Below are 16,754 nucleotides of genomic sequence, written 5' to 3'. Positions count from 1 at the left end.
CACATCTCCTTGCCAGAAAAATCTTAAGGCCTCAAAAATAAATGTCATCATTTTAAACTTTGAGAATTACGGGTCCCAGAGTTTTAATCATCAACATAAAAGAACCTAGATAATTAGGTATACAGGTCAATATGCCTAAGGATAGTGTCAGCTATCTGTCTGGGTGAAGACAACTTTATGAACAGACAGCCATGACCTCTTGGATCAGCAGCAATCCGGTTCACACGTGTGCTTTCTTTCAGAAACTCTTCTGAGAAATGCAGAGAGAAAGGAATTATAGTTGTATGTTACTGAATTTGGGGAAAGCTCAAAATGTCATTCTAGCGTAGTTATAAAGAGTATATTTATGGAACTCATCACCTATAGAGATTGTACAGTTTAGAGGGATATTACATACATATACTTCCATACTCAAGAAATATTTATGTATATTTATAATAAAAATATAGGGGAAAGGCTTTTCTTTCATTACATTAGAGGCATATGGTATGTTAAATATTTTTATTAGCAAACTAAGTTCTTTAAAATACAGTTACAATATCAGCAATATGGCCATATATTTGTAAAAGGCCCTAAAACTTTCAGTTCTTGATGGGTCTAAACAAAGCATTTTGGAGTTCCACAGGAAGAATTCCTCACCTCTGCCTGACAGAACAGAAACCAGCTTCTCAAAAAGGAATAGATCTTAAATGGAGCCTTGCATGTATCTGAAGAAATTTTCAAGAAACTGGTAAATTGAGTGTGGCCACAGCAGGGGTTAGGTTTCGAGTAGGACAGAAAAGGGGCCAGGTAGTAGGAAGCTTCACATGCCAGCCAAAGATTAGGGCTTTAACCTAAAGCCAGGAGAGCTAGTGAGCATGGAAGGGGCTGGATCAGGTTTGCGCTTTAGACTTTACTTGTGGTAATGGGCCAATGCAGAGATGCAAAGCTGGGAGCCTGTGGCCGAATTCCAGCGGGAGACAGGCCTTGGTTTAGAATGGCAGAGAACCTCAGAGGCCTGGTTCAAGAGGCATTTCTAAGATGTATGAGTGCTGAGGAGAGAAAGCAGAGTTGACTGATGGCTCCACTTACCTAAGTTTTAAAAAAAAAAAACCAGAAGGCTGAACCAAGAATTATTTTCCCTCAAAGGCTGGGGTTAGTGGGAGGAAAGCAGAAAGTTCAATTTGGCATATATTAAAGTGGAGGTGTCCAGGAACATGATATAAACGTGGCTTTGGCACTTGGGAGCAAGGTTGGAAGGAGAGAGGTGGCTTGAGAATGATTAGCTTAATTGTAACCACAAAAGCCATGGGAGTAGATGAGATCACCCTTGTGAGCAATGTGAGAAAGTCAGCTGTCATTTAAGAGGAAAACCATAAGGAGCAAACACTGTTTCCCCACAAAGTGCTGTGTGCACTGCCATCAAAGACAAGTTACTGAATGAGGGGACCGCTTATGCTCAAAGATAAGGGTAGGAAAACTGGCCTGCGGGCCAACTCCAACCCACCTCCTGTTTTTGTAGATAAAGTTTTTTTGTTTGTTTGTTTGTTTGTTTTTTTAAAGATGACTGGTAAGGGGATCTCAACCCTTGGCCTGGTGTTGTCAGCACCACGCTCTCCCAAGTGAGCAAACCGGCCATCCCTATATAGGGATCCAAACCCGTGGCCTTGGTGTTAGCAGCACCACACTCTCCCAAGTGAGCCACGGGCCAGCCCTTGTAGATAAAGTTTTATTGGCACACAGCCACACCCACTTATTTACATATGGTCTGTGGCTGCTTTCATGCTACAATGCCTGAGCTGGCCCACAAACCTTTCACTGTACAAGGGGTCTTCAGAAAGATTCGTATTATCTTTTAATTCCACGTCGCCACAAACTTTTTGAAGTACCTTTGTACACTTTATGGCCCTTTACAAAAAAACTTTGCTGACTCCTGCTCTAAAACATGGTTTTCTTTACTTCATAAGGAAGAATAAAACAAATTGACGGAGAAATGTTTATTTATTACAGGTTTTCACAAACTCAGCATCAAATACTGTTCTTCCCTATCAGAGACAACCTGCTCCAGCGGTCCAGCAGCCCTTTCTTAACAAGACTTCCAACAGCGTTCTTCAACCCAGAAATGCTCCACTTCCACCCATGCAAAATGGCCCAAACACTCCCAATAAGGTAACCCTGTGATGATTGTGCAGTAATAACAATGCTTACTAGGGTATAAAATCATCCCAAAGCCTAGTGCTTTAGGGACTGGCTGGTGGCTCACTTGGGAGAGTGAGGTGCTAATAACACCAAAGTCAAGGGTTCAGATCCCCGGACTGGCCAGCCACTAAAAAAACACAAAGCCTGTGCTTTAGGCTTGGGATGACTAAGATCAATATTAATGGGGTGAAATCGTTGAAAATACAATAACTTGTTGAGCAGGACTATAGCTACTATCACAGTGAAGATGGCCCTTCCCACAGGAGATGGCCCAGCAGTGCTGTCAGCCTCACAGGAGCTTAAAAGCCCCAGCTTATGAATTCTGTGATCTGGCTACTGTGTGAAGAACAGCAGAGCTGGGTCTGGCCAGGGCAGGAGAAAGCTTGTTGCGAAGAGCTAATGTGTGCTTCTCCTTTGTTTGATACAGCCTAGTTCTCCCTCTCCTCCCCAACAATTTGTTGTTCAGCACTCTCTGTTTGGGAGCCCAGTCACCAAGACAAAAGACCCACCCCGCTACGAGGAGGCCATCAAGCAGACACGCAGCGCACAGTCCTCCCTTTCAGAGGTGAGTGGGGACAGTGGTCACAGCTCATAAGGCTTGTATTTGATGTGTCACTCTCAAGTCTTGGCCAGCGCTATACTGAACCCCTTTTGCCTAAGACTGACTTGCCACAACAGAAACACAAAAACTATGGCTAGGAGCCTTGTATTGTAAACAGTTATTTAAAATCAAAATGTCATTCATTATGAAGAACCCCACACAGCTTTCAGCAGCTGTATAACTTCCAGTTACTACTTATTCAGAAATTCAGGGTTTGTCTTTTAACTTTTCCTTTGAGTCAAGGGGATCAGTCATGTTAGAGACAGATGTGATTGTGACCAGGGCATATATTTTATACAGGTCCCTCCTTTTTAAAGCCACCATTTGTCAGGCCAGCATCAAACTGACATTCTTCCACCTGACTGACATTCAAGGCTGCCCAGCACCTAAATCCTCTTGGTCCTGCTTCATCTCTCTCTAGTCCCTAGTAACCTCTGCCCCCAGCAGGCCAGCCCATGCAAGTGACTTTGCTTGTATATTAAGCAAATACACTTCGGAGGTGACAGACCTGCGGTTCTCCTGTCTACACCATGCCTAAGGCCCACCTGAAGACCATGCGGCCTTGGGCAAGGTATTTACCTCTCCTCTAAGCCTTCCTTGTATCACTGATAAAAAGGAGTAGCCATAGCTACACCAAGGGCTGGGAAAAGTTAGTTTCCATTTGTAAAAGCATCTGGCCCGTGATGGGTGGCCAACAATAACAGTGCTTGTCATACATTACCCTAAACATTCCTAGTCTCTCTGCCTCTCTAAAGAGCTTTTTTTCAAAACTTTAAACTTACTTTTAAGGAAGAACCCCAGCCACACAGGATACATGGAGCAGACCTGACACCACTCCATTGGTGTTAAAAATGGACAACAAGATCTAACGGATCCAGATCTGAGCAAGACTGTTTGTTACAACAAGCAGCAGGGGCATCCGCATATTGTGCCAGTTCCCCCTTCTCCCGTGTTCCATGGGGTGATGCATCGGGGCCACATGGTGGCTATGCATGTAGTGGGTCTGCTGCACATGAGGAATGCAGGGCCAAGGGCTTAGCACTTTTTCCAGCAAGTAGCAAACAAGCCAGTCCCCCCTCAACCAGGGAGTAAGCAATGTCATGCTGTGGTTGCCTTGACCCACTCAGCTGCCCAAGTGAGCATCTACAGAAACTGCTCAGTACCAGAGGATAATGTGCAGCCTGGCACCCTCCCAGAGGCATGCAGGGGTGCTCAGACATGATGGACTGCCTGAAGAAGTATACAGTCACCATATGTTTCTTTCTATTCACTTATTGCCCAGAGAAGATAGCTTTTCTAGTTGTAAAACATTCTTTAGCTCCAGACTCAGTAAGGGCCCTTCTCTTTGAGGGAAAAGCCAAATTTCAGAAATAGGTTTAAACATTTGCAATAAGAATTGAAACAGATGGTGCTGGACTAGACTGTCCTGTCGTGTGGTCCATTCAGAAGTGACACCTATTGATTTCATGAGAGCAGAGATGAAGTGAATTACCAAGAGCTTAACTGTAATTTTTAGAAAATAAAAAGGTAGGCTTCATCCTCTCAAACCTGGTTCTCATGTGTAGGATAATATATATTGCTTACTTGATTTATGGAGCAAGAACAACAAAAAAGAAGAATCTTCCACTTTAACCTATGACAGCAGATTGGAATCCCTGATATTTACATGTCTCTGGGTTTATGTCTATAGACTGAGAAAGCCAAGTTCTACCTCAGTTTTGGGGATTCAGATGAGTATCTATCTGTAGTACCTCTTTATACACCATTAAGCACCAAACACCAGGAATTCTGAGGTTTCTTAAACACATTTGCTCAGACTTCCAATTCCACTAGTTGGCTAAGTAAGGTCCTACTGGTTTATTCTTCCCACAGATAACAGCTATAAATCCTGGTCATGATACAAAAAGCAACCACACGAAGGCATTGAAGAGTGAATAGAAACAGTCATACTCAGGTGGGGAATACACACTCAGGAGGGGAGTATTATGGCAGGAGTTCCCTCTTGCTGCTTTTATTCTGGGGTCAAGCTAAGTGGTGGGGTTACTTGTGGAAAAACCATAGTCTTTATGGCCTGGGAAACTAGAGGAGTGAGTTGAGAGCATCCAAAGGGAAAAAGCAAGAAAGGAGATCCCCAAATTCTGTCTGCCCACATCTCTGGCTAACCCCTGAGCCATACCTGCATGGAACAGACTCAGCAGCTCAGCTGAAGACAAAAGATCTAAACTGAGACTAAATGTCTGCCCAAGAAACATTTTGAAGTTAAAGTCCAACCAAGTTAATAGCTTGCTAAAAGAAAAGAAACCAATCATCCGAGAAAAGTAACAGAATCCACAGTCTCCACAATTTAACATCCATGACATCCATTCATAGCATGCAACATATAAAGAATCAGGAAAATGTAAAACCTATTTTCAAAAGAAAAAGGCAGTCAGCTGAGAACAATCCCAAGCTGATCTAGACGTTAGTATTTACAGACAAGGATTTTAAAGTAACTATTGTTAACTATACTCAATAATGTAAAAGAAAACACATTCGGAATGAATGAAAAGATAGGGGACCTAAATAGATATGGAAATTATTTTTTAAAAGAATTAAATGGAAATTCTAGAACTAAAAAATTATACTATCTGAAATTTAAAAAAAAAAAAAAAATTTAAGGATGAACTTAGCAGAATGGAGATGGCAGAGGAAAAAAACGTCGATGAACCTGAAGATAGATCAGCAGAACTTATCCAGTCTGAGTAACACAGAAGGGGAAAAAGTTATTTTAAAGTGAACAGAGCCTTTGAGCCCTGTTACATAATATCAGTCTAACATAGGCAGAAGAGAAGTCTCCGAAGGAAAGGAGAAAAAAAATGGGACAGATAAATATTTGATGAAATAATGGCCAAATTTCACAAATATGATGAAAGACAAATTTACACTTTAAGATGCTGAAGGCCTAGTCACATCATAATCAAATTATTGAAAGCCAGAATTAAGAGAAAATCTTGAAAGCATAAAAAGAAAAGCAACACATTACACAAAGGGAAAACTACTTGATTAATGTCAATTTTTCATCAAAAACTATGGAGAACAGAAGAGAGTACAACAACATGTTTAAAGTTCAGTCGTGGGGGTGGGTGGGGGGTGTTAACCCCGAATTCTATATCAAGTGAAAGTATCCTTTAAGAATGAAAGTGAAATAAAGATATTATCAGATGAAGAAAAACAGATAATTTATCAGCAAATATAATATTGTCTTGAGGGGTTTGTAGTGTAGATATAATACTTAACAATAATTAATAAAAGATGGAAGAGGAAATAAATGGATCTGATGATTGCAAGGTCTCTCTTCTTCATGCATTGATACAACATTGAGTAGTCTATGAACAGTTAAGCATGTATATTATATATCTATACTAAAAAAAAAAAGTACAATGAGGTATAGCTTTAAAAGACAATAGAAAAATTGTTAGAATATACAAAAAAAAAAGAAATCCAGGTTTTTGTTTTGTTTTGTTTTCTTAAGGAAAGGAAGAACAGGGGAACAAAAAACCAGATAGGATGAATAGAAAACAGATAATAAAATGATAAACCCAAATTTAACCATGTCAGTAATTGCAGTACATACTAGAGTTAACAATCCAATTAAAATGCAGAAATTGTCAGAATGGATTAAAAAAAAAGCGAGACTCAACTATATGCTGCGTGGTGGTTTTAAGATATGCCTGCAGATCCTTTGATGTTCTTCCCTGGGTTGGGCTTAGTGATTCACTTTTAACAAACAAAATTGGCAGAATTGATGGTATGTGACTTTAGAGAATAGGTCATAACAGGCATGCCCTTTCTTGCCTGCTCTCCCTTGGATTACTTGCTCTGAGAAAGCCAACTATCGTGCAATGTGTACACTCCAACAGCCACCTGGAGAAGCTCATTTGGAGAGGAACTGAGGCCTCCCATCAATAGCCAGCACCAGCTTACCAGTCACCTGAATGAGCCACCTTCACAAGGGCTTTCTCCAGCCAAGCCTTGAGTTGACTGTATCCTCATCAAAGACCCCAACCAGAATCAACCATCTAAACCATTCCTAAATTCCTGACGCACAGAAACTGTGACATAATGAATTTTAAGCCACTAGTTTTGGTGTAATTTGTAATACAGCAATAGATAACTAATGCATGCATCTACAAGAGGCATACTTTAAACACAAAGACACAGATTGGAAATAGATGGTTGGAAAAAGATATACCCATACAAACAGTAAGTATAAGAAATCTGCAGTAGGCAAAAGATTCAAACAGACATTTTACCAAAGACAAACTGATGGCAAATAAGTACATGAAAAGATGCTCATCATCATTAATCACTAGGAAAATGCAAGTTAAAACCCCAGTGCAATTCCCCCCCGCATACCTGGTGGAATGTCTGAAATTAAGACGACCAACCATACAAAGTGTTAGTGAGAATGCGGAGCAAATAGAAATCTTATACACTTCTGCTGGAAATGTAAAATGGTACAGTCACTTTAGAAAACAGTATGGCCATTTCTTAAAAGTAAACATATACCTACCCTGTCATCCAGTCATTCTACTTCTAGGTATCTACCCAAGAGAAAAGAAAGCATACTTCTATCAAAGACTTGAACGCAAGTGTTCACAGCAACTTTTTTTGTAATAGCCAGAAGCTGGAAACCTAAATGTCCATCAAGTGAATGAATAAGCATACTGGTACTTCCATACAATGGAATACTGCTCAGCAATAAAAAGGAATGAACTACTCCTATAGTATCCCCTACAACATGGATAAATCTCAAAATAATTACATTGAGTGAAAGAAGCCAGTTCCCCCTCCCACCCTGTACCCCCACCCAAAAAAACTACACACTGTCTGAATCTATTTATATAAAACTAATCTATAGTGAAAGAAAGCAAATCAGTGGGTTGCCTGGGGATTGGGAAATTTCAGGAATGACAGATAAGTTCATTATCTTGATTTCGTTGATGGTTTCGTGGGTAGTATACATAATGTCAAAACATATCAAACTGTATATTTCATGTAAGTGCAGCTTATTGTATGTCAGGTAAATCTCAAAAAAGTTGAAAGACATATATAATGCAATAATCTTTATACATACAAATTTTTACCTAGACATGAATAAAGACACTTTGAAAACAAAGTATCAGAGGCCTCTCAAAATGCATTTCGGTGATAGAAAATATGGGAAGCATAGAAGTGAGCTGCGCTAGGTACTAGCCCCATCCATGCTCTGTCGACTAGCCAACTGTGGCCTCTTAGGTCAATGGCTTAACTACTCAGGTAACCTCAGTGTTTTCAAAATTATCAATTGATAGATTAGAAGTAGATGTTCTGTAAAGTCCCTTAGCACCCTCATTGTACACTACTTCCAGGTTTGTGTGAAAGCAAGCTAATTTATATTCTCCTTTGTTATAGATTTCCAATGCACACAGTCAGCAGATGGATGACCTCTTTGATATCCTCATTAAGAGTGGAGGTAGGTCAAAGTCACATCGACCCCCATAGGAAGTAATCTCTTAACTCAAGTACATGAAAGTTTTTCTCTAGCGCTCAGAGCTCATTTTTGAATGCTAAGAAACATATTTTTCTAATTCTAACTGAATTTACTGTTCTTAAATTTATTAAATGTAGGCCATTAAAACAATTTACTATAAATGGAGGAAAAGCCATTGATTTCACTTAAAATAGTGATATAATGTTAGATTTTTCAATAGATATATGCCTGCTGAAAAAGAAGGACCATTTCCAAATAGCAAAGTAGAACCAGATTTAAATTCCATCTTGAAAAATTTCAAACTTTGGACCATGTATATCATTGTAATGGGATGAAAACATTCCAATCCTGCATCAATTTTGTGACATGAAGTTACTTGCCATAGGCTGTAGTAACTTTATTAAAATTCAAAGGCAGTGCTAAAGCACTTTCTACATATAATATGAAAAATTAGATTTACAGTATATTGTCTTAAAAAGACATGTTAACCACAAAGTCAAGGATATCTCTGCCTCAGTTTATATATCTTTAAAAATAAGTGTAAAATCAGTATTTCAAAAAATTCTTTAAAGTATCCTTAAATCAGCCTGATGAAAGGGGTTTTATTTGAATTTTTAAATTTTGATCAAAATTTCTCCATTTATAGCATTTACAATTTGATATTGAGATTGATGTTCTGGTCATAATGTTTGGCATAACAGAATTTTTGATATTTGACTACAGATATACATGTGCAAATGGTATTTTTTGCTAAGAACTATAGTCGATATATACTTTGCAAAATAGTTTAAGCTCATGGTATATCTAAACTATGGAAATTTTTTCAGCACCACGCTCAGCCAGTGAGCGAACCGGCCATCCCTATATAGGGACAGAACCCGTGGCCTTGGTGTTATCAGCACCGCACTCTACCAAGTGAGCCACGGGCCGGCCTTAAACTATGGAAATTTTTTAAATAGACATTCCATATCCAGATTTTAGGATTAAAAAAATATATGTTTTTGCCAAATCTGGTGAAGGTAAGATTTTAAGTGATTTATAAGAATAATTTTCACAGCCTAAACTTGGAAATTAAAATGTGACAAACAGTTTTGAGTTATTGTCTAAAAGGAATGATTTTTCTATGACAAAGTATCCAATACATATATTATTTCATCTTACTATATACTAATACCAGTGTAATACACACAGTTGACAATTCATTTATAGGAATCAAATAATTAAGTTCTTTCTCTCACCTATTTATGCATCCCAATCACTGAGCTTTAAGAGCTATCATTAAATATATTTTTCTAGTATATCCATATATCAATGAAACCAACATATCTTCATGAAAGTAAAAAAGAGACTTTATTCAAACGTATGTAGCCAAGTAAACCACTGATATCTATAACAGATGGTCCATTGATCTGCTACTTGATCTGGCAAGGAATAACGTGTTATCAGTGCTTATTAAGACATTTACCAAATCCTCAAGGTTTTATATAAACTCAAAACAAGACAAAAAAAGAGAAATAAGCAGATGATCCACCTCATCTTAAAGAAAACGGTCAAAGGAGCTATGTGTTAGCTTTAATTCATAAATGAAACAAGATGGCTTCTGTCTTTCCAGAACTTTATACAGAATGTATAAATTGGGCACATAGTCCACCTATAGTAATAAAAAAAAGAAAAAAGAATTATGTCTTTCATAATATTACGGATATATTTCATGTCTCTGCACAAACTCGGGGTATACAAGGGAACTTCAAAAAGTTCGTGGAAAATAGAATTAAAAGATAATGCAAATCTTTCCATGAACTTTTTGAAGTACTCGAAAACACTTCAGCATTCATTTTAAGGGTATCATGCCACTAATAATAGCAGATTCATGGTATAGGATAACATAGGAGCCCTATCTTAAAGCCTTAAATGACTCAGAATTAGGACCCAAAGATAAAACAATCTAGAAACATTGATTCTTAAACACTGGGATATAACTATAGTTCTAAAGGTTTTCAAGGATTGTACCTAACCAATAGCATTTTCTTCCTTATCTCTAAGGTGGACATGTGTAGAAGGAATCACAAAATAGCAAAATAACTGTCCCAGTAATTAATAAAAATGTTAATAGTAGTAAATATTTATTAATTACTTCAATTATTTTGTACAGAGATTTCCCTCCCTATAAAAGAAGAGCCTTCTCCTATTTCCAAAATGAGACCAGTGACAGCCAGCATCACCACAATGCCAGTCAATACAGTGGTGTCCCGGCCACCACCCCAAGTCCAAATGGCACCACCTATATCTTTAGAACCTATGAGCAGTTTATCTGCCAGCTTAGAGAACCAACTAGAAGCTTTCTTGGATGGAACTTTACCTTCAGCCAATGAAATTGCTCCACTACAAAGCAGCAGTGAAGACAGAGAGTCCTTCTCTCTGATCGAGGATCTCCAGAATGATCTGCTGAGTCACTCAAGCATGCTGGACCATTCACACTCGCCCATGGAAACTTCTGAGGCGCAGTTTGCTGCAGGTACTCCCTGTCTGTCTCTTGACCTTTCAGACTCAAACTTGGACAACATGGAGTGGTTAGACATCACCATGCCCAACACGTCTTCAGGCCTCACTCCTCTCAGCGCCACTGCACCAAGCATGTTTTCTGCTGACTTTCTTGACCCTCAAGACCTGCCGCTGCCATGGGACTAATGTCACAGATTTCTTGTCTCAGCGTTCATAAGGTGTAAGAACATGAAGAAGATTCTAAAAGGTCAGTTTTTAGAGTTAAATCCATAGTTGCATTGTTGCAATTAAAATGTGTTGTCACAGAAAGAATGGATAGAAGGTCATAGCCTGAAAACCAAGTTTAAAACATCTCATTGCATTCAGCAGTGAATTTCTACAACTTACTATATAGCACAGGGCCCTCTGAAAAATACACCTGTCAAAGAAGACTCATCTATTTCTCCAAACTTCAGTAACGAATGAAAAGTACCTTTACATAAAAACATAAAGAAGAGTAGTGTATGCAGGAAAATGACATTAATATTCTCTGATAATCAACTACATTTAAACTCTGTGGTCACTTTAAGACCCTAAATAAAAGGCAGACAGCTTCACTCAAAAATAAGGCTGATGTGAGGGAGGTGAGAGGTCACTGCAGTTGGTACTTCCTAGAGACGGCCCAAGCCAGGCCAAGACACAATCAGGGTAGAGGCAGTGGCAAGCCCTGGCCAGTTCAGTGACAGCTTCCAGCTGAAGACTTTTGGTTCCATTCAGAAACCAATGTAATTTTTTGTGTTGTAGTTTATTTTGTGATTTTTGCAATCTTACTTTAGATTTCCAAACTTAAGTGGAAGATCTTTCACCGCAACTAGAAAATGTCTACAAAATACTGTCATAAACAATCCACTGGAAAAATTCCAGGTATATTGATAACACTGAAAATTCTATTGGCAACCCTCTGGGTTGATTAGATTGATTTTAATGTGTATATTAGACATTTGTGTATACACTCTGACATTGTGATTTGTACAGCCTACCTTGGGGTAAGGAAATGGGTATCCAATGGTCCTACTTCTTTTAATAACTCAAATATTTCTAGAGTACTTGAGCCACTTATATTTCTGTATTTAAAGAATTGCTGACTAACTTTCAGGTTATCAGACCCATCTCAAAGAACCAAGAAAAGGCTTTAGCATGAAATATCTTTCTGAGCTGGTGAGTTCGAAAAATGGAAGGGGAAAGTCTGTCATCAACCCAGGACATCCCCACGATGGGTACAGGTTAGCCTGGCCACGAGGGTGGCCACTGGATCCCAGCTCCGGTAGTCTTTGTTGCTAATCCCTGGTTATCGTTTTACAGGCTTGTAACTGGATGTCCTACCGAGCTCTTGCTATATTGTCAAACCTAAGATGAAAAAACTGGAGGTTTTAGTATTTTTATATAGAAAAAAAGTTATTACCTATTTGTTGAGTAGTTTATTACAAATTTTCTAAAATGCCAACCATCACAGGATTTCCAAAATTATTTCAAGCTGGTCATTTAAATATATGACAAACTGTAAATAACTGAAAAAAAAAAAAAAAAAAAACGCCTGTACTCTACCAAAAGAGTGTGGAGGCTTTCATTAAACATTAATATTGTGCTCTCCACGTCACCCTGTGTAAACCCCTACGGTCAAGTTGATTTCTCTGGGTCATTCAATGGTGGCCATTCCATAGTGACATGCAAGAGGCAACCCAACCCATATTTGGAAAGAATTTGTGAATCACTTCTGGGTTTGTGTTTTGCCTAAGAGCTGATCTTATTTCAGTTTTTTTTTTTTTTTTCTTTTTGGTTTATAAATCTTACTACATGTGAGAAAAGTCCACTTTTCCAGCACTAGCACACTGGAGCCCTCTGTCAACTGGCACTTCCTAACTTGAAGGCACTGACAGTGCTGACAGTTCAAGGCAGAGCCCATGTGCTCCATGTAATCTGTGGTGAATAGTTTAACTGTTTAGAAACTGGTCATCCATAGCATGGGATACAGTAACTCTGTTAACCAGAACACTATCACCTGACCAAGCCCAGCAAGAGTTTACCATACTGGGTGTGATGTGAATCCTCAAGTCAGTTCCAATGAAAGGAGCCCATCTCCAGGGCCGGGCTGTTTACTTGGGAAGGTACTGTTCTTATGGGAGGTCTTGGCCATGGGTTTTTGCTGAGAGTTTTTGTCCGGAGTTTATTAGGTCCAGACTTAGACTGAGTGTCTTCATTCAGATTTGAATGGCCTATTAAAATTTAGCACCAAATATCAGTGGGACTGTAGGAGGCAACCGAACACCTAGTGCTGTTAACTCTTGTTGAATAACTCTATTTCCATAATCCTGAGTTGTGTACATAGATAGTTTTCTAGCTCTTGGGTCTCTATTGTTTTCTAAATAGGGTTTGAAACATGCCACAGGAAGGTTGCTCTCCAAAAATACATAATGTTGTGCAAAGAACACTATCTCATTAGCCTGCTGTCTTTTGACTCTGAATTGCTAAAGTGCTCATTTCACATATATGTTCAAACTTCTATATATCAGTATTTTATTTTTAAAAAGGCAAGGAGTCTCTAGCTGTTACCTCTACAAGCCATCCCACTTGCACCATTCCGCTTGGCCCCCCCTCTCCTGGCCCAAGTAGCCAGCCAGGCCCCTGTGACAAGAGTGCTGCTCTCCAGGATCTCAGCTACATGCTCCAGGTTAGTGAGCACATGATCAGTGTGCACACACGCACACGACATGACCAAAGACAGTACCCTGTATCAAGGCCCCTTTGACCTAACTCAGTGTATGTGACGGTAAGTGCAATGGGAAAGGGTGTATGTTTACTAAAGATGACTTGTTGTTTAAGGTTAATTTCACAACCATTTAAGTATAGGTCAAGAGAGCCAGCTGGTTTTTCAATATGCATGTGTATAGTTTAGCAGTGGTACTGTTGTATATCATATTGCCAAGAAAATAACTCATAGAACCGTGTTATCTCATAACCCAGTCTTATTTCCCTACACAGTCTCAAAACACAGTAGTATCAACCTTACCTTTCTACTGTATATAGGTACCAGATCATCTTATTGGGGGTGGGATGAATAAAAAAAGTTATACCAAAGCTTCTATAAAGTCTTTGGAAGTCTAGAGGTATGTGGTCAGCTTGTACATTTCAGCAAAGCATCTACTAGGAAACCTCTTAGGACAGTGTTAGTTATTCTAGTGTTTTTCCTGAAATGTGCAATCTACTGTATAGTATTTGCCACATATTTGTACATAAGTGTATTCTGAATTGGTGGAATTTCTTGCTTAACATACTATTTGTGTTTGTTTCATATGACTATTTTTGTAATACTCCAGAGATCTTATTTAAATTTCCTTTTTAAAAACTGCATGGTTCTGGGATCCATGTAACTGACACTCTGGTTTGTCAGTGCTGTTTAGGAACAGTGACAAAGGCAGTCTGCTGTTGCCTCCCAGCTGCTGCCTGTGGAAGGCAAAGTCTTGGTAGTAGGACAGCACCACTGACCTGTGTGGTCAGTGGACACCAAGTGATGTATCAGGAATGTGTTACCCATCTTGTCACCAAGCTGACTCAGGCTTCCTTTACCCTCAACCCCAGATCATTCCAGGCAATGTAGCTTTCTTTAGAGTCCTTTCAGAACTCCCAGGCAGAAAACAGACACACAGCTGACACCACAGCTGTCCCCACAGGTGATGGGACAGTCCTTTTACTGTCCTCAGACAGACTTGGTCTTAGAGAAGTGGTAAAGCACTTTAGCAGGGCTGAAACTATTTGCGAGAAGCCCACACTTCATTATACAGCCTCGTGCCGTTTCCATGGGCCCACATGGTAGCTAGCCTCACATTAGTACCTGGCTGTTAGTCGGGTGGGGAGATCATGGCACCACTGGGGACTTTTTAGAAAAATTTTAAAAGAATAGCCATTTGGTGTCCACCAGCAGAGCAACACAGGTCAGTTTAGCCAAATTCACCATAACTCTCCATTTTCCACTGTCCATCACTGTAAATATGAAAGCTGAATACTGGCAACAAAGAATACCAAATACAAATTGTCCCACTGTCCTGGAGGCTACAAAAGTAGCGCAAAGTTATCAAAGAACATTAACTGGAAGGTCAGGTTTAATCAAGGAACACAGCTTATAAGTGCACAGATGTGTATTTGGAGAGCATCCTAACTGCATTTCAGTTAATCTTTTAAATGGTTTCAGTCAGAACTGGAAAATAACAATTAAGATGTAGTCATTATTTTTCCTGGTTCAAACCTTCATTAACTTGCTCGTTCAACAGTCTTTCTGGGCTACGTTTTTATTGGTAAAGTGACTCTGTCTGCATGACAACAAGCAGGTCCACATTTGTTCCCCATTCACCCACCCCTTCTTGCAGTATCTGAGGAAATGCGAAGAGTTTCTCCCTGAAATCTTTCATTTAAGGCCTGTAATTCAAAAAGCTGCACATGTTTACACAACAGCTCTTATCCTCCACCCTAACACATTGCTCTGTGAATCACTTGTTGGAAAATGTCACAATTTTGTGACAACAGGATAGCAATCTCAGATCTACAAGGTGCTATCTAAAATCAAATCAAATGTTATTGGAGATATCAACACAACTATAGTGTTTAACAGAGCTTTATGCCAACTACTAAGACAAAGCTTTTACAAAGTTTATAGAATCATCGAAACTCATAACAATTACCTCTCTACATTATGCTGTAAGGAATCTTGCTAATTTGGTAGGAAGAGGAAGCATTTACGAAAGGGTTTATAGTAGCTACCAAAAGTACTTGACCTCAAGTAACCAATAGTAATGCAAAACTTGCTTTAAAGGAACCAAAGGCATTGCCAAGTATTTGCCAAATGGAGGCACTTTTTATTTAAAATTTGAGACTAATGAGATCTCAAAAGTCAGTCCCAAAAAAGGTATTATACATTTAAGGTTATAATTTTCACAGAGATGTAGATATTTCTCCGTTGTTTTCATGTAAAATAGTATAGAATTGTTTTGTTGGTTTAAGAATAACACATACTCAGTAGTAATACAAAGTTTTTTCCTTTCTACGTAGAAATTAGTTTTTTCTTGCTTGCAATAGAAATGCAACGTGATCGGTGTTTCTCTTCTTATTTTCATTGTCACATTATGTCTTAGCATCTCACTTTATGAAAAAAAGGAGAAAGATACCAATCTACAGAGCCCTGCTTGTTGAAGCACTAGTTTAATAATAAAAAGAATTATGGCAATCGGGGGTCCATTCATGTAATGCCTTTATGTTGTTTTTTTTTTAAAGAAAAACCATGATGCCTTTGTATTTGCTGTTTGCACCCCTGAAATCAATTCCGTATCATGTTTGAATGCCATACATTTTGCACATGTACTGTACATAGGTGATGCATACTGTATTTTTATATGTGTGCACATTTATCATCAGATCTTTTGTACATAGTGGCAGTATAGTAGCTGATCGGGAAATGTTTGATATCTCAGCAATTTTGCAATTTTGTGTCTCAAATAAAAAACATTTTGATGTACTATGATTCTTGGTATGTAGAAGACAGACCTCACCCTATGGGTTGGTCCAGCCATTGTAGACCTGTGGGATAGGGGCAGATTTGGGAGGAGATACCACTTTTAGAACACAACTCACAGCAGAGAGCCACCAGACAAAGCAAGTGGACTCGTCATGGTGGGTTTTGTAAAGCACACATCATGCCACCCTCCCCCTGGTCCAGGCCCTTGAGATACAAGGTAGAAAATCACAGGTACTAGCTGAACTTGAGCATGTCAGGATTGACACCAGTCACGTTTCTTCTTCCGCAATCATAAGGAAACACTGAGTGAAAGACATTAGATAAAGTATGTCACTCTCCCTAGGGGGTTGATATGTACACACATGCATGGTGAAAAGCGACTCACTTCGACAGTAATAAATGCTCCACCAACAAAATTC

The 16,754-nt window shown here is 39.0% G+C and overlaps 1 protein-coding gene across 7 annotated transcripts in view; it reads left to right on the top strand.

Annotated features, from left to right (window-relative positions):
• MRTFB (myocardin related transcription factor B) overlaps nucleotides 1-16,335 on the top strand; it is a 179,973-nt gene extending 163,638 nt beyond the window's left edge. For 6 of the 7 annotated variants that reach the window (XM_063098758.1, XM_063098762.1, XM_063098757.1 and 3 more), the window contains 4 exons: nucleotides 1,990-2,148; nucleotides 2,606-2,743; nucleotides 8,213-8,273; nucleotides 10,444-16,335. In XM_063098758.1, the coding sequence (XP_062954828.1) occupies nucleotides 1,990-2,148; nucleotides 2,606-2,743; nucleotides 8,213-8,273; nucleotides 10,444-10,979 (894 nt within the window). In that variant the 3' untranslated portion in view covers nucleotides 10,980-16,335. The remainder of the gene's footprint in view (nucleotides 1-1,989; nucleotides 2,149-2,605; nucleotides 2,744-8,212; nucleotides 8,274-10,443) is intronic. The other variant, XM_063098763.1, reaches the window with a different exon arrangement.
• Nucleotides 16,336-16,754: the final 419 nt, after the last annotated feature.

The sequence above is a fragment of the Cynocephalus volans genome, chromosome 6 (assembly GCF_027409185.1).
Source record: "Cynocephalus volans isolate mCynVol1 chromosome 6, mCynVol1.pri, whole genome shotgun sequence".
In the NCBI taxonomy this organism is placed as follows: Eukaryota; Metazoa; Chordata; class Mammalia; order Dermoptera; family Cynocephalidae; genus Cynocephalus; species Cynocephalus volans.
The sequence above is the reverse complement of the archived record's forward strand: the minus strand, read 5'-3'. Positions and strand labels throughout refer to the sequence as shown.